General features: G+C 39.7%; 1 protein-coding gene across 2 annotated transcripts in view; it reads right to left on the bottom strand.

Moving 5' to 3' along the window:
• Positions 1-9,902, bottom strand: part of KCNJ3 (potassium inwardly rectifying channel subfamily J member 3) — a 135,336-nt gene extending 125,434 nt beyond the window's left edge. Inside the window, exons 1-2 of one of the 2 annotated variants that reach the window (XM_024579812.4) lie at positions 9,337-9,902; positions 7,862-8,797 (exon numbers count right to left, since the gene is read on the bottom strand). In XM_024579812.4, the coding sequence (XP_024435580.2) occupies positions 7,862-8,560 (699 nt within the window). In that variant the 5' untranslated portion in view covers positions 8,561-8,797; positions 9,337-9,902. Of the gene's footprint in view, positions 1-7,861; positions 9,022-9,336 lie in introns of those variants that run through there. The other variant, XM_045187415.2, reaches the window with a different exon arrangement.
• Positions 9,903-22,534: the final 12,632 nt, after the last annotated feature.

Genomic DNA, 22,534 nt, shown 5'->3' with positions numbered 1-22,534 from the left:
CCTTCGCAGCTTTATGTGCTATCCAAGTCTTGATAAGGAAGAGTTGACAGCTATATGTATTATGTGACACTTTGGATAAAGTATAACACTATATCTCTTTGGAAGTTGTTTTCCATGTTTATATGCTTTTCAAGTAGGTGAAATTCCCTGCATATTCATTGAAATTATTTCTCAGTGGATACTATCTAATTTACCCTTCCTTCAAATGACACTACAGACATCCACAGTTTTATCTCTCAGATTTTCTTTATTTAGGCCATCGCATATTTCAACTGTATATATGCTTACCTCCCTGATTTTTGTTTGCTTCTTCTACTCTCTAATAGACTGAGAGCTTATAAATCATTGTAAATTAAAGAGGACACTTTTCTATTTATATGAATGAAGGATGTGGTTTTAGTGTGGAAGACACTTGAAGTCCTGGCGTTGTTTAAAGTCTGGGCTGCGGGTTAGAGCAAGGTTATATCATCAGTGCTCAACCAAATTCTTACGATGCTCCAGAAACCTACCTGTGCCTATACAATCACAATGCATTTTCAGAAGCATACACTTCTACTCTAGGCTTACAAGAAACTCCAATCTAGGTTTTTCTAATTCTGATGCAATTCCAGAGATTTCTGGTGCAAAGGGAAAAAACTGCTCAGTTAGCTTTAAGTCTCTTGACTTGTATAAGCAGGAGAGAACTTTTGTTCAAGGAACTGTGATACACACATGTATAAGAAAAGAAAAAAAGAGAGGAGTCCTGTATGCACCTTTATAAAATTTAACCATGATCTTTACCTTGAGTATATAATAAATCAGTAGCACTGATATTGTATCAGTTCCTGATTTTCTTATTTACCTATCAATTACCATGTTTGCCCAGAAATTTTGCTAACAGACAGAAGAAATGTTAGATAAAATCCAACTTAGCCTTTATTATGTAGTCTTAAAAATGTTGATATAAGAAGAAATCTTCCATTTATAGAACAATTTGTTGATAGTCCAAATTATCTCCTTTAGCTCTATAAACCTCCTAATTTCAAATAGAACACAGAACCATAATCACTTTCTAGATAAAAATGTGTAAGCAGGTATGATGGAGATCAACAATCACTCAGAACTATCGCTAAAGATGGAGATTGATGCAGTAAATTATTGAATTTCTTAAGACTTGATAACTCCAGTTGACTTCCATTGATGAAATAATCACTTAGAATCACAAAATTATTGAGTGAATAAGAAAGTATAAAGAGATGGAAGGCAATTCATGGGAAACTGGTAATTCCTAGGAATTGAGAACATAATTTAAAAACACTAGACCTGGAGGTGGATTTGATACAACTTTTATTTGCAATTGAATGGAATTTGGGAAAGGCAATAAAGATCTTTCCGCCATTTGAAAGGCTTTCTGGTTGACTGAATTATAACAAATGTTGGGTGTTAAGAGAAAAATCAAAGAAATCTAAAGTTTGTTTACCCTTACTGTACAAAATATTTATATTTAGAACATCATGGATTTTTGAAATGATTTTGTACACTTTAGGTTGTGAAAATCATTTCTAAGTTATATTTCCTAAGGAAAATATTGCTATTTAAAAGTAGCACTTCTATTATATACATTTTAAATTATACGCAAATAAATACGTGTAGAATTTAAGACTTGTTCCTCACTGTGAATATATTTGCAGGTAGGTACTCATTTCAAAGAAGCAGCTCATGTCAAATGCCTTTGAACTGAGAGCCCCAAAAAGGCCTACAAGATAATCAATTACAATTCTGACTGCCAGTGGAAAGGGTTTAAGTCACAGATGCCTAGAAGGGACTGTCATGACATTCCCCTATCAAGTACTCCACTTTCATATTACAAATGGAAAGTTGTTGAGCGCTTGCTCACATCGCATGTGCATGCACACACTCAACCAGGACACACCTTTAGCTCTGCCCTGGATAAGCAGATCCACATTTGGCCATCCTCCTCCTGGGAGGTTTGTGACCAGTTGTCCACACTTATTTAGCAAGAACACACTTCAACACAATCAGTGTGGTATGTTTGCTACCTCTGTCCCATCTCTCTAACCTAACTCTGCTCTAACTAAAACCATTGTGCTTTTTCCTAGTTCCAGGGGAGGCTGAGGGAATTATGAATAAAGCATTTAATCACTAACATCTGACCCATGAGATTTACCTCTATCACATTCTAAGGCTTGACCCACACCCCATCACCTCCCACAAGTCTCTACTGCAAAAAGGCACTGAGGGCCAGTGGTCAGGAACGGGCAAGAAAGAACAGGAAATGAGGCACAGCTGGAGAGGGCAAACCATGCTTGCCTACCACCTCCCCATGATTTTTCCTGCAATAATTTCACTTCTCTTCTTTAAATGTGTATGTGTGTGTGTGTGCGTTCAATATAGGCTGAAGTCAGGAAGAAAATACATGGAATGAGGTCAGAGTATCTCTGGAAGCTCAAATTAGGAAATGAGCCAAAAGGCCAGTACCAGGATAAGGAACAAAAAAACATCTTGTGACTCAAAGCAGTTCTGACAATGGTTTTGGGAATCAGACCAAAACTGAAGTCTGGTAGAGAAGTGTGTGGATGATAATTTTGTCTGGACCATCTACAGTTAAAGCCCATATTTCCTTGACTCATTAAGCTTACTTTTCCATCAATATCAGGTGGAAAAAACTACGACCAACATCAAATCCAAAATAAAAAATTTTAAGGTCAGCTTCTTATCTCATCAAGATATATCCACTTTATAAAAAGAAAGTACCTCAAGGCATGCAAAGTAGTTTGTGTTGTAATAAATTATGTGAGAATTTTATGCCACTCAAATGAAAGAACAACTTTATAATTCCTTGGGAGCCCTTTATAGAATTTATAATAACTGTGGACAGAATTTGTATCTTAAATGCACATTTCCCTCCTACTCACAAACACTCTCAAGTTCATCAAACGCTTTTTGCTGTTTCTCTTTATCATTTCTCCTGACCTACTGCTGTTTATTTCTGGGTCTTTATGTCCCTTATTTCTATTCACACTATATTCTCCTGAGTACAAGCCACCCTGTACTTTTCAGTATTATATTAAAAATAAAGAACAAAAGCAAACAAAACAACATGTTACTACTATTTTTAAAAATAGTAACAATGATAGATTTTAAAAGGAACCCAAGTTCTATGTCTATTGGAACTATTGTACACGTGTCAGAGAATGAAAGTTAGGCTAAATAAGAAATTTTTTTTTCAAAATCATAATCTATGCTAAAACATCACCCACATTATAAGATATAGTTCCAAGAACTTTGGGAGACTCTAGACTCCCTCAGTATTTTTATTAACAGCTCATGTGATGATCAGAAAAAGTTGTTTTTGCGATAGATATCTATTTGTGGCTTTAATTTTTTTAAAGAAGTTAGCTAATTACCTCAAGATTAAAACTACAGTGCAAATTACCCTAGCTCGATCAGTGAAATGAGTCAACCATACAAATAAGGTCATACAAAGTCAAAAGCATGATTGCATTTAAGTGCAAAGTATGAAATGAAGACAAACTAATAAATATATGAAAAAAACCTAGGAATCATGTGTCCAGAATTCATTGTGGGTAAAGGTTTAACACCATATTAGAATATATGAAGAAGATGAAGAGTTTACTGGTTTTTCAGACAATAATTTTGTTTTTTATTACATCTTCACTTGAGCACATTTATATGAGAAAACCAGATAACAGCCAATTGTGAGTATCCATATACATTAAGAATTTCAAAAATGAGTACAAAAATAATGGATGTGATATACTAGAAGACGGTTGCCCATCACTGCTTTTCAATAAGTGAGAGTTAAGGGTGGCACAGCTGCTCTCCCAGGAAAGAAAGACAGACTATCTGCAATAAATAAAAATATAAAGAAATAACATTGCACTTTCATGAAAATAATTTCTCTTAATCTCTTTATTTCAAAATAAAGATCCAACAATACTTGATTTTATGTTTACTTTATGTAAATTAGGATTAACTATGTGCCTGTATGTCACACATATATGATGACTAGTGAATAATAAGTTTGTAAATTCTTGAATAATATATCAAAGAATATTATTTAAATTTTCCTTAACAAGATGTCAATCTGGGCAATCAACCTTTAGCATTAGATTTGTAGAAAGGAGTAAGTGAAATTTCCGAATCCTTTATACCCAACAGTAAATAACACAGTCCAGCTTTCAGCCACTAATTTCAACTCCCTAATCCAGGCATTTTTATTAAGACTTTCAACTAGATGATACATTAACTTGACACAACTATCCTATTCATTAGTCCCTTTGTTTTAGTTTAAAAAGAAAAAGAAGATAAATAAAATGAATTGAAAATTCTAATAAAAATTCAACATGGAGACAAAAGAGGAAAAGTAGAATATTCATCTCAAAAGAGCTGATAAACTTATGAATTTTAATGTAAAAAATAACTTCATATTATACTCTTTATTTTTTATTTAGTTTTTCTTTTTTTATTTTCTGAGGAAAAATAGGACCAACTACTCCAAGCATAACACTGGAAAACCTATATTTGAATATAGAAATAAATTTCAGTATTTGCAAGCTTAGAAGATAAGAATAGAGTTGAAATAAAATTTGCTTTCATATAAGTGAATAACAATTAAAAACTGTGCAGAAGTTATTTAAAAAAAACTTTCATTAAAACTTTGAGAATTAAAAAAAATACACATGGAAATTTTTGTAGTAGCAAGGATTAGAAGTCATATCCATGTTCTTAAAACTTCCCCGAAATAGGAAATGCCTTACAGTCATTAAATAGATATTTTATATTAATACTGAAAAATAAAATTTTATTCAACAAATGAAAAAACAGCAATAGAAATAGAAGGTAGGGCAAAAGTAGGTTTACAGTTGTTTGTATGTAAAATAATACAATAATTAATTAATAATGCAAGAATAAACACTGTCTCACATACTCACAACTGTAAACCTACTTTTGCCCAACCCTGTACAAATTAAATTAGGTAACAGGAATAACATACATAAACTACAATTAGTACCATTAAATATAATGGGTTTGGGTTCCTTAAAATTCTGTATTATTTCTCTGTATTAAGGATACATAAATCTTATATTTAAAATGTCAAAGAGGGGTTTTAGGAGGAAATAGAATATGTGTGGTGATATTTAATAAGAAGACTGTATAAGACTGATTGATGTCAATATGGTACTACTGTATGATTTTTGGTATAGCTTCTCTTAAAATATATAGTTGGTTGTTTTGGGTCACTTCATGTCCGTCCCTAACAAAAACAAATGAGAGAAATTTATTAAAAGGAAATCTCCTTCCTAATGTTGCTGAATGTTACCAGTTCCCTAACAAAACATGACTCCTTTTTAATAAAGTCTAACGAAGTGACGTAGAAACTATGAGAATTTATTTAAATTACCAAGGCTACAAAAAAATCAACTTCAAACTATACTAACTGGCTGGCTGAAGAGCTGCCACTAATCAACTCCTTGCTTCTTCACAAAATGCAAGAGAGAATTTCATCATAATTTTGTTTAAGTATAAATTGACACAACATGTCAATCATTTTAACTTCTAGCAATGACAGCTTCCTAACAAACCCAAAGCAAAGAATTTAATGGGAATATTTTACATATTATTTTAATTAGATGTTTTTATCACCTTGTGTTGATATAGCACCTTAATCCAAATTTGCCAACACTATAAATCTTTTATTTTTATTTTTCAATCAGGACATTCCTTAAGGTATACGTGGTACATGGTCTTGTGCATAGAAATCATCATGAATATTCTGAACCACTGTAGAGACGAAATAATTCAGATTCATTGTACCTGAAGAGGGCGGGAGGGTGGGGGGTTGGGGGGGAGAACAGAACAAAAACAAACAGAAAAAACCTGGTATGCAGATTAATGCTAATTATTTCTGGCTTTGTTCAAATAAAATTTAATAAACTCTAAAAACATCTAAAATGTGTTGGCTTGAAAGAATATTTGCTTTCATAAATGACTATATATGTTTGAAAACCCTGAGAACAGAATGTAAACCGATCTTTAAAGTCTAATTTTAAATTTCCAATAGACCAATAAATATGGTAATCTACTCCTTCGGTAAGAATCTAAAACGCGACACATAAACACGATTCCTTGACAGAGACTTTTGCACGGTATTAACACAGGGTTTCTCTCTTTGCAGTGGGCCTAATGTCAGCGAGAGAGATCACACGTCTTGTTCCATTTGTAGAAACAAGCGCGCACAACACACGCCACTATGATGAACACCTCCACCACACAACTGCTTAGCCGGACCCAGGCAACTCCTTCAGTTCAAACGGTGGGCAACATGCTACATTAAACTTTAAAAACTGTATGCAGCTCATTGAAGGCAATTATACAAAGTATTATCTGCTCAAATCATTTATTTACAGCTATCTTAATGAACATATTCACCAGAATCAGATGGAAAATTTGTCCACCCTGCCACAGGAACTCTAGTTTATACACTGTCCATGGCGTAGTAAAGATGCACATGGTGTGGGGTGGCAGGACAGCTGAACTGCTTTAACTCTAACAACTTCCTAAACCACATGGTCGAGTCACTAGGGTAAGATCTTACACATGACTAACGAAAATGACACAAGGGCCAAACTTTTTAAAAGCACACTGGATCACTTTTAACTACAACAATAAGCTGAGATTGTGTAAAAAAATATATACTTGTAGAGTGGAGATTGAAATTTCAAAGGTAAAAATCTCAGTTTATGTATTTATCAGATTTTCATTTTATTAATGCTCAATTCTGAAACTGGTTCTTTATGAAACCTGAGATAAATTTTCAAGATATTCTTTGAGGTTATCTTTTTTAAATGTGCGAACACTTGAAAACTGCCTAAGGTAAATCCCTCAGAAACAGGAATTGTAAATAACCCATAGAGAACCGGCGTTAGATCTTGTTTCCAGACTCTAATTGGGTGAGTGGTAAGGGTGGGCTTCTCTCCTTGGTGGTAGCAGTGCCCTCTAACGACTAGATAAACTTTGCTTTAATAACCACTCCAGGTGCAATTTGTTTTAGCATTCACACTGCTGATGGTAGGGAAGCAATCTTCTTTAATGGATGCTGAAAAGCTTCAAGTGAAATCTGTAATTGACAAAGGCTTCATAGAAATAGGCAATTGAGAATAAAATTAACAAGAGGCTCTACAGGAAAAGCACTCAAGTTTTCACAAAATACTTCTCTAGGAAAATATTTAGTAAAAATAAAAAATTTAAAGAACCAGGTGTTGTTTCTTCCATTTTATTAACTGTGTCTCAGGTCAGTGTGCTCGTCAAAAACATGACCGTGGACAGACTCAATGTTATGGGGTGAAGAGGAATATTGCCGACAATACTGGGGGCGGGGGAGCAATAAAGGAAGGAAGACAAGCCCTAAGTAAAAGTTGGGGTAGGTTCAGCACCTATTTCTTTAAAACCAAAGGTGCTCAGTTTTAATAACCCAAAAGTAATGAAGCAAAGTACTGACAACAAATCAAAAGAGCTCTAAAGAGCAAAGCAACAAGGGTAAGGCAGAAAACAGGGCAGACTCATTTACCTTTGGCCTCCAGGAAACACCACCACACCTTGGGTGTCACTAGTCCAGAAAGTGATACAAGCACAACGCAATGATGGACATAAATAAGAGCACCGGAGTGAGTGGGAAAATAACAGTAGGGTCCACTGTGCTTTCTTTGCCCAAGCGTCCAGCTTCGCCCTCCCCAAAGGAAGTTTACGTGTGGCAAAAGGTAAGACTAGGGGGCTAGGGTGGTTCTCAGGTTGGAGGACTGGCGGTTGCCAGGTGGGGCAGGGGGCGGGTCGCACTTACTTTGAGTAGCTTGCAGCGGATCTGCGCGGAGACCATGTGGCTGTTGCGCAGGTTACCCACCCGGAACATAAGCGTGAGTTTTCCGTCCCTCATGGAAATCACCGCGTGCTCACTAAACATAAGGGTCTCCGCGCGCTTCTTGGGCTGGGACATCTTGATGAACATGCAGCCAATGAGGAAGGCGTCCACGATGGAGCCGAGGATGGACTGGAAGAGGAAGAGGATAATGCCCTCGGGGCACTTGTCGGTGATGTAGCGGTAGCCGTAGCCGATGGTGGCCTCAGTCTCGATGAAGAAGAGGAAGGCAGAGGGGAAGTTGTAGACATTGGCCACGCAGGGTGTGTAGTTGCCGACATGGGCTTTGTTTAGGTCGCCCCGAGTGTAGGCGATCACCCACCACATGGACGCCATGAAGAGCCAGGCCACGGTGTAGGTGAGGATGAAGATGAAAAGGTTCCAGCGCCACTTGAGGTCCACCAGGGTGGTGAAGAGGTCCGAGAGGTAGCGACTCGTCTCGCTGCCCAGGTTGCCGTGCTGCACATTGCACCGGCCGTTCTTGTCCACGAACCGCTGCCGCTTCTTCTTGGGCACAAGCTGCTGCGGGCCCTGGCCCGGCCCCTGGGGCTGCAAGCCCGAGCCGCTGGACGAGGTGGTTACTACCTGGTAATCGTCCCCAAATTTCCTTCGGAGTGCAGACATAATACGGAGGGGCGAGCCAGATTCAAACGCGAAGTGAAGGCGCAGGAGCCGAGCGCTGCAAACCAGCACCAATAAGAAGGTGGGGGCGGGGGAGAAAGGGGGGACAAAAAGCGAGCGCGCCTGGGTTGGGGGGCGCACCCCGCAGGTAGCCGCGGTCTCTGCAGAAGCCTCTGCTCCCCTGGGACGGAGGCTTTCCTCCAAGCTGAGTCTTAAAAAAGTGTTCTCCCGCGCTCAGGGCTGGAGGGATGCAAAGACCACAAGCGCAATTTTGCCTCCAAGCTTTTCGAGGCTTCTCTTTGCTCCCCCCACCACAGGCATCCCGGGCCACCTCCTGCCTTCCCCCAGCCCCACTGACTATCCTGCAGCACTCCCAAACTGACTCTTTTAAAATTTATAGTTGACAAGCGAGTTCCACGCCACCTGCCAACTCGCCTATCTGCCGAACCTTCGCTACCTGCTTGGGCGAGACCCTCCCCCCTCCCCGCCGCTCCCGGATCGCCCGCCCCCCTCCCCACCCCGGGGCCACTCTCGGCTGCCCCCAGCACTCCCGCCTCCTATCTTTTGGCCAAAATCCCTCCCAAAGGCATGTCTGCCGAGGATTAGTGCAACACCCACTGCCCACGCCCGCTTCAGACTCCAGAGACCTGTCCGCCTGGCGTCCGCCTGCCGCTGAATTTCCGTGGGCGCCACCAGGTCCCTCCAGCGGACCCTCAATGGCCCCAGGCCGCCCCCGCTTGCAGCGGAGACGCGGCGGTGCAAGAAACCAGAGCACTCACCCCGCTGGAGACGGCGCAGCGGGCTGCAGCGGCAGCCTGGCCTCGCACCCAACGCTCAGGGCTGTTTTCCTCGCCCCCACTTTTCCTGCTGTACCACGATGGGGGTGCCAATGCAGGTCCCTCGAGGTCCGAAATTTCCAGAGGGCCGACGCTGCCCCCACCAGAAGGATCCTGGAGCCCCGGGCACAAACTGATTTGGGCGCGGGACTTGGGGGTTCCTTGGTGCCGTGCTTTCCTGGCAAGCGGCAGTGGCACTGCTGTAAGGGGTTCGAGCCTCAGCTCCTGGTCACTTTCAGATTAAAGAGAAGTGTCACTCCAGCTTTTCCTCTGCTTCACGGTGCTTTCCTTTGCTTTCCCCGGTTTCCCACTCACTGTCCGCGCCTCGGTGGCTCAGGTAGAAGATGCTAGGCGGCCGCGGAGCAACTGGAGAGCGGTGTTTGTGCTGGTGCGTGTGATCAGCTGCAGAGCCGCGCTAGCCCCGCCTGTCCCTGCCTTCTCCCGCTGTTCCACCAGCCTGAATTGCACCTCCGCGCCTCAGTTGAGCCTGCAGTGTCTGGCAGCTCAAGAAAAAGCGAGCCCCTTCAGTCACAAGCGACTTTCAATGGGCTCCCAAACACCAGGCAACACTTCTTCGCCCTTCTCTGCATTAGGCAGAAAGCCCTCAGCAAGCAGCAAATGCTGCTCTCTGAAAGCAAAGGAGTACAATCAGTCTCTCTATCTAGGGCTCTCATTTAGATGGATGCCTGGATTTAGGGTACATCACAGAGACCCCAACTAGCTCCGAGACAAGCATGTTCAGAATTCAAAGCTGCAAGTAGCAACTGGGGCCTTAGGATGGGAACAAAAAGGAGGGGATACACTTATAGGAAAGCTCATAATCTTTCCTGAAAATGGCTCTATTAAAAAAGTTTCAGGATGTCCAGAGTTAATGTATGGCTGTAATTGAGGGAAGAAGCCTGGATTTTAATGGCTCAGGCTTGGCAGTTAACTTAATGGAGGGGCAAAGTGCAGAAATAGCTACTATGGTGCCCATGTGTAAATACCAGCTTATTTACCACACATCATGTTTGTTTTAAAAATGCCGTGGTAGCTTGTGGCATATTCATTACATTCAATCCATTCAGTACAGTTGTATAAAATTGATTTTGTTGGAAAAATCATCAAATTCGGATATTGTTATATATACCAAAGGGCTGCAATAAGACTCCTAAGCAAAGGAAAATAAGTACATAATCACTCTACTGATTCCCTGTTTACAGGCACTCCCCTCTACCTCTCTACCCCTAAACCCTAGTGCAGGCAAGCACGCGTCACCCTCTCAGGCATAAGCCCGGACTCTCCACCTCCTTTCAGTTAAAACAGCTACTCAGAGTTACAGACTCTCCTCCTGTGGGCTGCCTGATAAGAGGTCAGTACCTCCCTGTTATCCCTTAGGGTTACATAACAAGGGAAAGTGACACCATGGAAAGTGGAAACTGGAATCGTAAGGCCTGATTTGTGTTCTGGCCCTGCCACTCACAAACTGTGTGACCTTGAGCAAGTAGCTAAGAACTGTGGGCCCCAGTGCTCTTCTCTGAAAAATTGGGAGTTTCAACATATTCCCAAAGCTGGTATGGAAAAAGAATGAGTGTGGTTTTATTAACTACTTTTGCTGTGAGGGGTGTTATCTACTGGACTGTGAAAATGCAATAAAGCCAAGAAGATATTAGAAATGAGTTTTTGGAGTTGGTCCCATCTGGTGAACTAACACATTGTATGAGAATTATTCTCTCATCCCTGAATGCTCTCTCCCTCACTCACTCTGCTCTTGCCAGGCTGGCTTCTTTCAGTTTCTGAAACCCACGGAAGCATAATCCCCGTCCTTTTATCTTTGTGCTATAAATTTCCTCTTTCTGGAATGTTCTTGCCCTGCTAATCCATGTTGCTGGCTCCTTCTTTCATTCAGCCCAAATGCATCCTCCTAGGGAGATTTTCATTAGCCCAGGTACTTCCTATCACATCAGCTTGGCTCATAGTCTTCCCCGCACTTTTTTTTTCCCTAGAGCTGCAGTCTTCATTTGTTTGGCGTTCCTGTCCCTTTACATCACAGTCCAATCTCTACGAGAGCAGGAACCTGGTCTCTCACGTTCACCGCTCTGTCCCCAACACCTAGAACATAGTTGGTCACAGACTAGGTCCACAGTAAATATTTGTTGAATCAGTAACATGTACCAATCCAGACCACTCAAAACTCTGTTGAAACTCTCTCTGAGTAATACAGAATTAAAAGTTATCATTCAGTTGGGTCATGTACATGATTTAATATAAAAGAACATGTAAATTAAAAAGTTAATAATTCCTGTGCTTCTTAGGTAAAATTGATATTCAATCAGTTGCCAAATTCTTTTCATTATACCACTGGAGTATCTCTCACCTGAGTTCCCCTCCCCCTTTAAAAAATGCTACTATCTTCAAATCCTCATTTCATTTTAGTCCAAATATGAATGATTTTCCTGCCTTGAGTCTTTTACTCCTTCAAACTGTCCTAGATGGTATTACGAGATCTATGTCCTTAGAATCATAAAGGTTTAGCAAAGAAATGGAAACCAAAGAGTTCTCTAATTATTTCATTTGATTATTTCATTTACAAGGCTTTAAACATTCCAACTTTAAAAACAAAACTTTCTATGAAAAACCTTTGCCATTTTTCAACAACCAAGTTTATAAACAAATAACTTTATTCTTCAAGGACATAGTCTAATGTAATCCTCTCATTTACCAAATAAGCAAATTGAGGTTCGAAAGAGAATGTAAGTTGCTCAAGGTTAGAGTTGGTAAGTGGACACTTTGAGATTTGAACCCAGAACAATGTACCTCCAGAACCTGGATGTTCTGTCCTCCCTTACCAGGTGCCTACAAGAGAATCTAGGAGTTCTCATTCATAACGAGTGTTCCTCCACTACGTCATGCCTCTCATGTAGGTTGAGATCTTAGGTCTTCCAAAATATGCCTAGTCTCTATTTCCCAAGTTATCTGCTACCTTCCCTTTAATGTGGGCAACACTCCAGCCAACCTTGTTACTGATTTCCCAAACAAGCCCTACATTATTGTCATTTCTTTCTTGTCTCTTACGTACCCTTTTCTATCCCTGCATATTCCAAATCAGCATCACTAGTGAAGGAAATCATTTCTTTAGCTTTTTTATTCAAGTGCCGCTTCCCTCATGAAACTTTACCTTATGCTTCCACTAACAGAAATCTCATTTCCTTAAATTTGTCATGTGGCTTTTTGTTTTTAACTTTCTAGCGTGTGTTTGAGCTCAGAATTCGACAGGATTTCTTCTAAAAACACCCTGAGCACCCACCTCCTAATATTTTGGTACCATTTAGTACTCCAGTTATCCAAGTTTGCATTGCACATGGTAAATATTTAATGCATTTTTAAAGAGAACTAAAATTTATTGAGCCTGCTTTAATGTGCCAGGCAACATGCTTGGTGCTTGGAACTTTACAGTTAGTATTTCCATTGCATAGCTGGAAAAACAGCAGAACGGGCATTTCAAAACATATCTGCCCATTTCCAAGGTCCTTATTCTTTTAAAGAAATAGCACTGCCTGATATGTTAAATATTTTTTCGGGATGCCATCATGTCACACTTTAAATGTGACTGAGCCTTGACCTATCTGTGGCACTAAGTCTAACTCCTTGAAATATTCAAAGATGAACCAAACTCATCTTCCCCTGTCAGGACAGCTGCTTTCATGATGAGGTTCTGGAGGGCAGCCAGCCCCACGGTGCCAAAGCCAGGCGGGACGTGTGGGGAATGGATGACAGAAGGCCACCTAATCAGGTGCTGTCTGATAAACCGAAGTGAAATACTGTAAACAGCATGGGTCAAAGGAAGGAGAGGCACGCAATTTCAGCCAAAACAACAAGGCCAGAAAAATCTGGAAAACATGCCTACAGAATATGCAATTGTTTGGAGTCTCACATGTAGAGACAGGGTGGTAGGTTATAAACAAACTATCATACAGATCTTAGAGGGGAGAGGAGAGGAAATCAAAGCTATATTTACCAGCAAACTCAGTTAAGAACAAGCTACATTTTTACTATGTCCAAAATTGGTAATATCATGAAAAATATAACTTTGAAGATGAAGGATATAATCCTGTGTTTTAACACTAAAAAAGCATGATTTTGCACTTGTACTCACCTTATTATATAACTAAACAGTGTGAAGAAAAGAGTACATTTAATGTGAAAGAAGAAAAACCTCTGCCCTTGAGAAGTCCAAACTTTAAAAATCACTTAATCGGCCAGCTGTGAAAAAAGCAAGGCTTTGAACCTTTCAGTGTACCTGAAGTCCACCCTCTCATCATTCACTGCTGTGACTGTGATTCCTGCCATGTGACAGTCTACCTGACAGAAATATTAATTGCCTTCAGGGGAAATGGTATTACATGTAACACTCCTTTGCTCCCGATCTTCCCATTCTCCAAAGTACAATAAAGAGATGGGAAGGACTGGGAATCTGAAGCTCTTTGCTTCAAAAGCTAATGCGTTCCCATTGCCACCATCAGTTCTGCTATAACCGGGAAGAGGTCACTCTTTGAAATCCTATAAGTAATTTTGGGCAATAGAATCATGTTTCTTTTTTTTTTTTAACCCTCCTAAAAAAAGAATACTGAATTTATTTTTTCTCTTGCTAAAAAAAAAAAAAAAAGAAGAAGAAGAGAAATGAAAAGGAGAAATCCACTTGAGCCTTGATTTTGCAGACTAGAGAACTGAGCCATTGCCCACCATGGCAGATGACTCATCCAGACCTTAATCCTGGCTCCAAATCCCGGCCTCTGCCTGGGAATTCAAAGAAAAGCAAAACGCCTTTGTCACTTGGAGGCCATTTATTTAGCAAGGTTTTCCTGTGTTAAACCTTCTCTTTACTCCAATGCTGTGTATGGAAGTATTCTGGTTAATGAAAGAATAGGGCTTTTAAAAAGTCTTCCAGAGCTCAACATCTGTTAACAAAGAAATAATGTGTTTTTTTTATCAGACTCAAGGGTTTATTGGCAAAGCATCAGGGAAAAATAGCAATTTCCTGTCCTTTTCCATGGCAGTTGAAGTATACTCCTGAGGATTTTTCCCCTGGGAACATCAGTGAAATACCAGATGTCAAAATATGGACAAGAATGTTGTTCAGTTCAATTAAACAGACACCTAATGTGCACAAACCATGTGCTTTACCTTAGGTCAAGGGTTGTGCAAGTCAGAAATGGTGATGAGACCATGTTGCCAAAATATATTTACAACAAGAATAATGTGGTAAGTACTTAAAGGAAGAAATAGCTTTATTAACATTTAGAAGAACAAGTCTCTTTAAGAAATACTCCTCCAGCTAATGTAAGTTTTTCATAATACTTATCAAATTGGAATCACATATTGTTAAGTGTTGTTGCCTCTATCCAAATGACTTTATTTTGGAAATCTGAAGGTAGAGTTTTAATGACACGATTTCTAAGAGTTAAGATTTCTACATAATTAGAAAAAGATAAGATATAATTTTTACTCATAGAACATTGCAAACATGTATTAAAATACTAGAAGAAAAATACAAATAGCATTTTTGGACGTGGTAAATTTGTCACTCTAAATTTTCTGTTGAAGAATATGTAAAAAGATTGGAATCATTTCCCACTACTGAAATATAATAATGCGACTTTTGTAATTTAAAAAAATGTTTGAAAAGATTGACAGGTTGTGTCAGCATACTTTATCTGGGAAGCAGGTACTGAGGTGAAACTAGGGAGGCAAAAGGTTTGTTAGTGGGTAAGACACATTAAAGATAATAAGGGGAGGAACAGGTTGAAGTAGAAAGAACTTTAGTCTGTGATGCTGATCTGACACCAACTAAAGGAAAAGGAAAGTTAGGAGGTGGCAGAACTCAGTATGGAAACGCTCAGACTATGGCGCAAATTTGATAGCCTTGGTCAACTCAATAGGAAGCTCCAGAGCAAAAGTTACCCATTAGAATATTACCACATTGGGATGAGATGGCTCTGTCCTGAGGTGCCTGCTGAATTGTCATTGGAAGTGGGTAGTTCTTAGAAGAAGATGACCTTAGCCGAATGCTGCACCAGATTGGGAAAGATGCTGCTGCCGGACACTGTCAGCTAAATGCACACTTTCCAGCCAAAAGGCAAGTTCTTCGTGAAGTGAGATCAAGTGGCACACCGTACCTCCATGGCTGCCAGTCAGAGCAGAATTCTGAGTGGAAGTCGTATTTATCAGAGTCTCAACAGAAGTTTTGAGACAAATATATGGAAATACTAGTATACTCTAACCAACTTATTATAAATGTGTGTTTAGTAATTTCAGTATTGGCCTGGTACCATTAGATAAATCTCTCATTTTGATATTGCCTTTGATTATAGTCTGCTAGAGAGAAAAATATATTTATACATTTAATTTCTTTTAGCAACTTCCAGTACTGAGGCTGCATTAAGATTGCATGGAGCAGAGGGAGAGATGGGAGAAATGGAGCAGTGGGGCTATAGGACTTGAGAGGGGGATAATGAAGAATCCATAAGCACAAAAGGCCCTGGATGACAAAGGGATGGAGAACGGAACTCAGACGATGTTTCATGGCAGGTAATCCAGATGAGAAAGGAAAGGAGAACAATGAATAGAATTTTCTGAAATCTTACTGCCCTGTTTATCGTTTCTAGCTGTGCATTGCAATCACCCCAGGAATCCACCCCAGATATTGAAATAATCATGAATTCTGACAGCACAGCTAAGATTGAGAAACACAGATCCATGGAAACTTCAGGCCATCAGTAAGGAGCTTCCACAGGAACAGTCACAAGGAAGTACCATTTAACTCCTTTCCCCATTCTAAAGAGTCCTCATCCATTGGCATCGAAGAGAGACAGTTGGGATTAGTAAAACTTGGTGCCCTCTACTCTCACAAATCACCAGAGTCCAACATGTGTGTACACACACTTAAGGAGACAGGAGGATCTTCCCTTGACTGGAAAAGTGCCTGGGGAAAGCCAGACCCATTGCGGGCTGACTGTAGTTTAATCTAGTCCTACCACCCACGGTCATAAATAATAAATGTGTACAGAGGAAGCTGGGGCCACTGAATTGTAAAGCCCTAAAAAGATTTTCTTATTAATAGTGCGTTTTTGTGCTTTCTATGCATGTGAGACTGAATGTAAAAATTTTGTATTTAGAATCTCTCTTCACTGTTATATATCATACTTTCCTGAATTAGCAAAGAACAAAAGGAAGAGAAGGAGGAAGGAAGGGAGAATGGAAAAAAGAAGCATAAAATAAGATTCTCACAGAGCCTACCAATAAACCAGTGGAGGAGCATGTCACTGGTGCCACTGTGTGGCCACATTGGCAGAGAGCCAAACTAGGGTTGGCCATTTGCTTTATACTACACGGTTGTTTGGAGAGGGAGAAGAAGAAATGCAGAAATAAAGACAAGAACCATTAGAAACTAAGACATCATTTTTATACACTTATTTATAGAATTCTTCCCAGTTTTTATATTGTACACAATAATTTGCACTTAGATGTTTTCATTCCAAAGAAGATAATTGCTTGGAGTTCACCCACTTTACTGATTACCCAGTCATCCACAGCTCATCTTCATATTCCCAGTGAGATCATGGAAGGGGCCCTAGAGATTAGTTCAGGGATGGAGTGGGAATGCACTAAAATTTCCATTTTTTAGTTGTGTGGTTCCAATTTACAAAGTGAGTGCTTAGGCAATTCAATTGAGTCAGTAGCAATTATGGTGCAAAACTGATCTGAGAGTAAATATTCATTCATGTAGTGCTTCTACCTATTTATTATGACCCCACAGATAATACTGTGGCCCTAGAAACATCTTGGTATTAACTTAATAATTAAATGTAATAATTCTCTAAAGCACTCTTTTTCCCTTTCTCATCTCTGTCTACTAATTAGAAAGTCTATTCTCCAAACAGAGCTTCGATGATTGACAGGTTATTAAAAAACAAGAGGATTTCTCTATTACCAAGGGTGGATGGACATTAACACTCCATTAGGCATATAACATAAAGAAGTGCCTGCTGTTTAACACTTACATTTATGTATTGTTTTTGTTTTGCATCAAGCTGAAAGATTAAAAAAATAAAAATGTGCTCTGATGTGACCAAATCACAAATTACTTTCCTATATACATAGAAAGTCCTTTCAGTGAGTTGTTCAATTTTTTAGCAAATTAAGAATGGGGGTGTAATCATTAGTGAAGAGGGGAGGAGAAAGTTGAAAGAGGGAGGTCAAGACCCAGTTTTAGCTCAGTCCACTGCAAATTCTTTTTTGCATTCTGTGAGGCTGGAGTTGCTGCTGATGAAATGACCTCACATTGTCTGTCAATGTCAGAATGCAGACATCACCAAGTAAACCCTTGTGTCAGAATGTCTCCTAGTAATTATTTATGCTTCTTGACAACACCAATGAATGACAAGGCTGCCTCTATGGCCGGAAAAGGTTGCATACCAATTGTTAGAGAAAATATAGATGAAGGACAATGTAATCATCAGAATTCATTGAAATGATGCCATTAAATTAGATATGTTACCCATGGCCAACATAGCAAATACTACTTCAATTATCCTGAAAATAGAAAAATTGAGTAAACAATTTAATGCAAAGCATTTAATAGCTAACACGCATTCCTGAATCTCTGCTGTCAAATAGATAGACTGAAAGAGAAGCATCATTTAATTTTCTCCTTTATTTGTCCATTGTCTCACAATATCTCTTCTTCTGGAATTGAATTTATAGTCCGCATCTTTAGAAGAGACTACAATTAGTAATGCAGTTTGCATAACACAAACAACTCCAATGATATAGTAATAAAGTCTTTGTAATATTCTACAGAGTGACTAAGGTAGTCCTCCCCTTAGTTGTTCTTGAATTCCATATTGTCCTGTTCCAAACCTACTCAGGGAGGAAGACAAGGTATAGACACTTACCAATGAAGCAAAAACCTGAATTGTGGAAATATTGATCAAATCAATCAGTAAAATTTGCAAGGTAGTTATAAATCTATTATTGCAAATTTTAAATATTAATAACTAAAATGTACTGTTTTGTTAAGGATAACATTACACTCTGTTAATCATACTAATACATACTAACACATGTGATGCTCAAAACACAATGCAAAGTTACCTAAATCACTATGACTTCTAGGACCTTGACTGAGACCTCTGATGCTGCCCAGGTCTGCTGAAGCAAGATTCCTTGCTTTGAACATTCTGGCTATAGCACATGAGGCAACTTACTAACTAAATTCTCTGTGCTTGAATTTTCTCATTATTAAGATGAGATAAAAATAACATCTAATTCTATAAGGTAGTTTGATGTAAGAATTAAATGAGAATATATAAAGCTCAGAGACTAATATCTGGCACAAAACATTTTCTTTTCTTTTATTTTAAAATTTTATTTATTTATTTTTAGAGAGAGTAGAAGGGGGTAGAAAAAAAGAGAAAGAAACATCAATGTGTGGTTGCCTCTCATGTGCCCCCTACTGGACATCAGACCTGCAACCCAGGCATGTGCCCTGACTGGGAATCAAACTAGCAACCCTTTGTTTTGCAGGCTGGCACTCAATTCACTGAGCCACACCAGCCAGGGCTGGCACAAAACATTTTCAAGGACAGCGAAAAACAACTAAAATCAAAACTTATGTATGTATGTATTTATTTATTCTTCACCTGAGAATGTTTATTGATTTTAGAGAGAGAAAAAGGGGCAAAGGGAGAGAGATAGAAAGAGAGAGAAACATCTGTGTGAGAGAGAAATATGGATTGGCTGCTTTTGGTATGTGCTCCAACTGGGTAAAAAACCCAAGTATGTTCCCTGACCAGAGACCAAACCCATGACCTTTGAGAGTCCGGGCCAATTCTCCAACCAACTGAGCCACCTGCCAGGGCAAAAAATATTTTTAAATTCAGATGAAATTATTATAGAGAACTGCTAATTTGCTATTAACATACAGATGATTTTACATCCACAGAAGTATACTTAAATTAATGCAATACCTAAATTCCAAAGATATCTAATATTTCCATCCTTCTTTATAACATGGTAGGTTCATAATTTACAAACTCTGTTTTCTCAACTCGGCAGCAGTAAGAATGTGCTTGCTTTTATCCCTTGACTCCCATTTTCCTGCTTCTTTATTAATGTTGGCTGTGTCTGAGGTTACCCTACACAAGGTCTGCATTTGTGCTCTAGTAGGTGTTTTCACCCTCTCTTATTTATGGCACCATTGCCCATGAGTGGGGCGATGAATCCACTTACCATCCCATTTCACCCTCCACCTACCACCAGTTCACATACATACCCTGGAAGAGCTTGCCTTTCATACAAAAAAGAATTGGCTTAGTTGTCTACCAAAAATATACCTTCTACCAAAAATAAAATCTACCAAAAATAAACAACCTTCTTTATTTTTTTCTGTAATGAAATGGTAAATGCTATATTCACCAAAACACTTCTTATTGAAACGTCAATGTTTGGACTCATGCTGGTACATTTGGAAATGGATGGAACTATTTTAAGGTGAAACCTCAAGAATTCCTTGTTACTCACATGAGGGAAGAAGAAGGACAAGAGGAAGAGAAAAAAAAAAGTTGAGAGTGGCATCAGCACCGGGATGGGAGACCTGTCACTCTGGCAGATTTTGTCCATGGGTCCTTTATACATGTTCCTTGACAATACTTGCCCTTCTTTCCTGCATTATTTTCCTTCCTGCCTCCCCTCTGGTTACTGTCAGTTTGTTCTTTACTTCATTGTCTCTGGATATATTTTTCTTGCTTGTTTGTTTTGTTGATTAGGTTCTACTTATAGGAGAGATTATATGGTATTTGTCTCTCACCGCCTGGCTTATTTCACTTAGCATAATGCTCTCCAGTTCCATCCATGCTGTTGCAAAGGGTAGGACTCCTTCCTTCTTTCTTCTACTTAATATTCTTTGTGTAAATGTACCATAGTCTTTTGATCCACTCATTTACTGATAGGCACTTAGATTGCTTCCAGTACTTGGTTATTATAAACTGTGCTGCTGTGAACATCCGGGTGCATAGGATCTTTTGAATTGGTGTTTCACGATTCTTTGGGTATAACCCCAGTAGTAGAATTGCCGGGTCAAAAGGCAGTTCCACTTTTAATTTTTTGAGGAAATTCCATACTGTTTTCCAGAATGGCTACACTGGTCTGCATTCCCACCAACAGTGCACTAGGGTTCCCTTTTTTCCACAACCTCTCCAGCATTTGCTGTTTCTTGATTCAGTTATGATGGCCATTCTGACTGGTATGAAGTGGTGTCTTATTGTAGTTTCAGTCTGCATCACTCTGATGGATTAAGTCTTAAAGAGTTTGTTTGAGGACTTGTGGCCAAGATGGAGGCATAGGTAGATAAATTTTGCCACTTCGCACAACAAAAAGAAGGACAATAACAAATTTAAAAACAAAAAATAACTGGAACTGCAAGAAAATCAAACTGTATGGAAGTCCAACAACCAAGGAGTTAAAAAAGGAACATTCATTCAGACTAGTAGGAGAGGCAGAGACGGGCAGCCAGGTTGGAGAGGACACAAGGCAAGGCTGCATCTGGAGGATCAGGCAGGTGAGGCAGCTAATTAAAAGTTAGCTGTAATTAAAATGTAAAAATAAAAAATGCAACCCCTCCCCTAAAAAAGAGAAGACGGAGACAGACCAACTGAGAAAAATGCAGGGTATTAGCCCACAGGCTTCCCCAATCAATAACTGAGATTTTTCCCTGGAAAACAGGATGGGCCAAACTCCAGCAATCTAAATGAGTCTGATAAACCAGTGTTTATGAAACATCTGTGTGAGAGAGAAATATGGATTGGCTGCTTTTGGTATGTGCTCCAACTGGGTAAAAAACCCAAGTATGTGCCCTGACCAGAGACCAAACCCATGACCTTTGAGAGTCCAGGCCAATTCTCCAACCAACTGAGCCACCTGCCAGGGCAAAAATTATTTTTAAATTCAGATGAAATTATTATGGAGAACTGCTAATTTGCTATTAACATACAGATGATTTCTTTGAACATTACAAAAAACTTTCAAACAATACTCAGGTCTGTCTCCAGACAGTTCTAAGGATCATCAAAATGATCTCTTACTAAACTTGACATTTTTAGAAAGACTAGATAAAGAGTTTATAACTCTGACTAAACAACATACATTAAACTGGCCAACCACATGTACTAATGAACTAGCAATTCTGGCTGATCAACTATCTAAAACTATTCAGATAAGAGAAAAAGCCAAAGCTGCCACAATCGTGAACTTACAGCTTCAGCAATTAAGCAATCAGGTCAGACCTCTCTAAAGGTCCCTTAGACAAGGGGAGAGAGGAGTCTGTTCTTAATATAAAAAATCAGGTTACCTTAAGCAGGATTGTAGAAAACCAAAATGAGGTTTAGAAAAAGAAAACAGGCACCAAACCAAGATGGCGGCGTAGGTAGAGACACTGCACCTCCTCGCACAACCAGAACTGACAGAAAATCGAATGGCAAGGAAGTCCGACACCAAGTAGATAAAAAAGAAACATACATCCAGACCAGTAGGAGGGGCAGAGATGGCACCGGGGTGGAGAGGACTCGCGTGGCTGTGGCAGGACCAAGACTGGTGGAGTGTGGGACAAATGGCGCAGGCAGTCTGACCACTAGCAGGCCCTGCAGCCCCACATTCATGCACAGATAAACGGGACGAACGGCGGGGAGTGAAGCAGACCACATAACCCAGGGCTCCAGTGTGGGGAAATAAAGCCTCAAACCTCTGATTGAAAACGGGTGGGGGTGGCAACAGGAGACACTCCCAGCCTCACAGGAGAGGTCATTGGAGAGACCCACAGGGACCTAGAGTGTGCACAAGCCCACCCACTCAGGAACCAGCACCAGAGGGGCCCAATTTGATTGTGGGTAGCAGAGGGAGTGACTAAAATCCGGTGGAGAGGGGAGCAGGCGCCATTGCTCCCTCTCAGCCCCTCCCCCACGTACAGCGTCACAGCACATAGATCAGCTTTACCCCACCCCGGGGAACACCTAAGGCTCTGCCCCTTTAAGTAACAGATGCGCCAAGACAAAAAAAAAAAAAAAAAAAGAGAAAAAAAATGGCCCAAATGACAGAACACTTCAAAGCT

This window comes from Desmodus rotundus, chromosome 2 (genome assembly GCF_022682495.2).
Source record: "Desmodus rotundus isolate HL8 chromosome 2, HLdesRot8A.1, whole genome shotgun sequence".
Classification (NCBI taxonomy): Eukaryota; Metazoa; Chordata; class Mammalia; order Chiroptera; family Phyllostomidae; genus Desmodus; species Desmodus rotundus.
The sequence above is the reverse complement of the archived record's forward strand: the minus strand, read 5'-3'. Positions and strand labels throughout refer to the sequence as shown.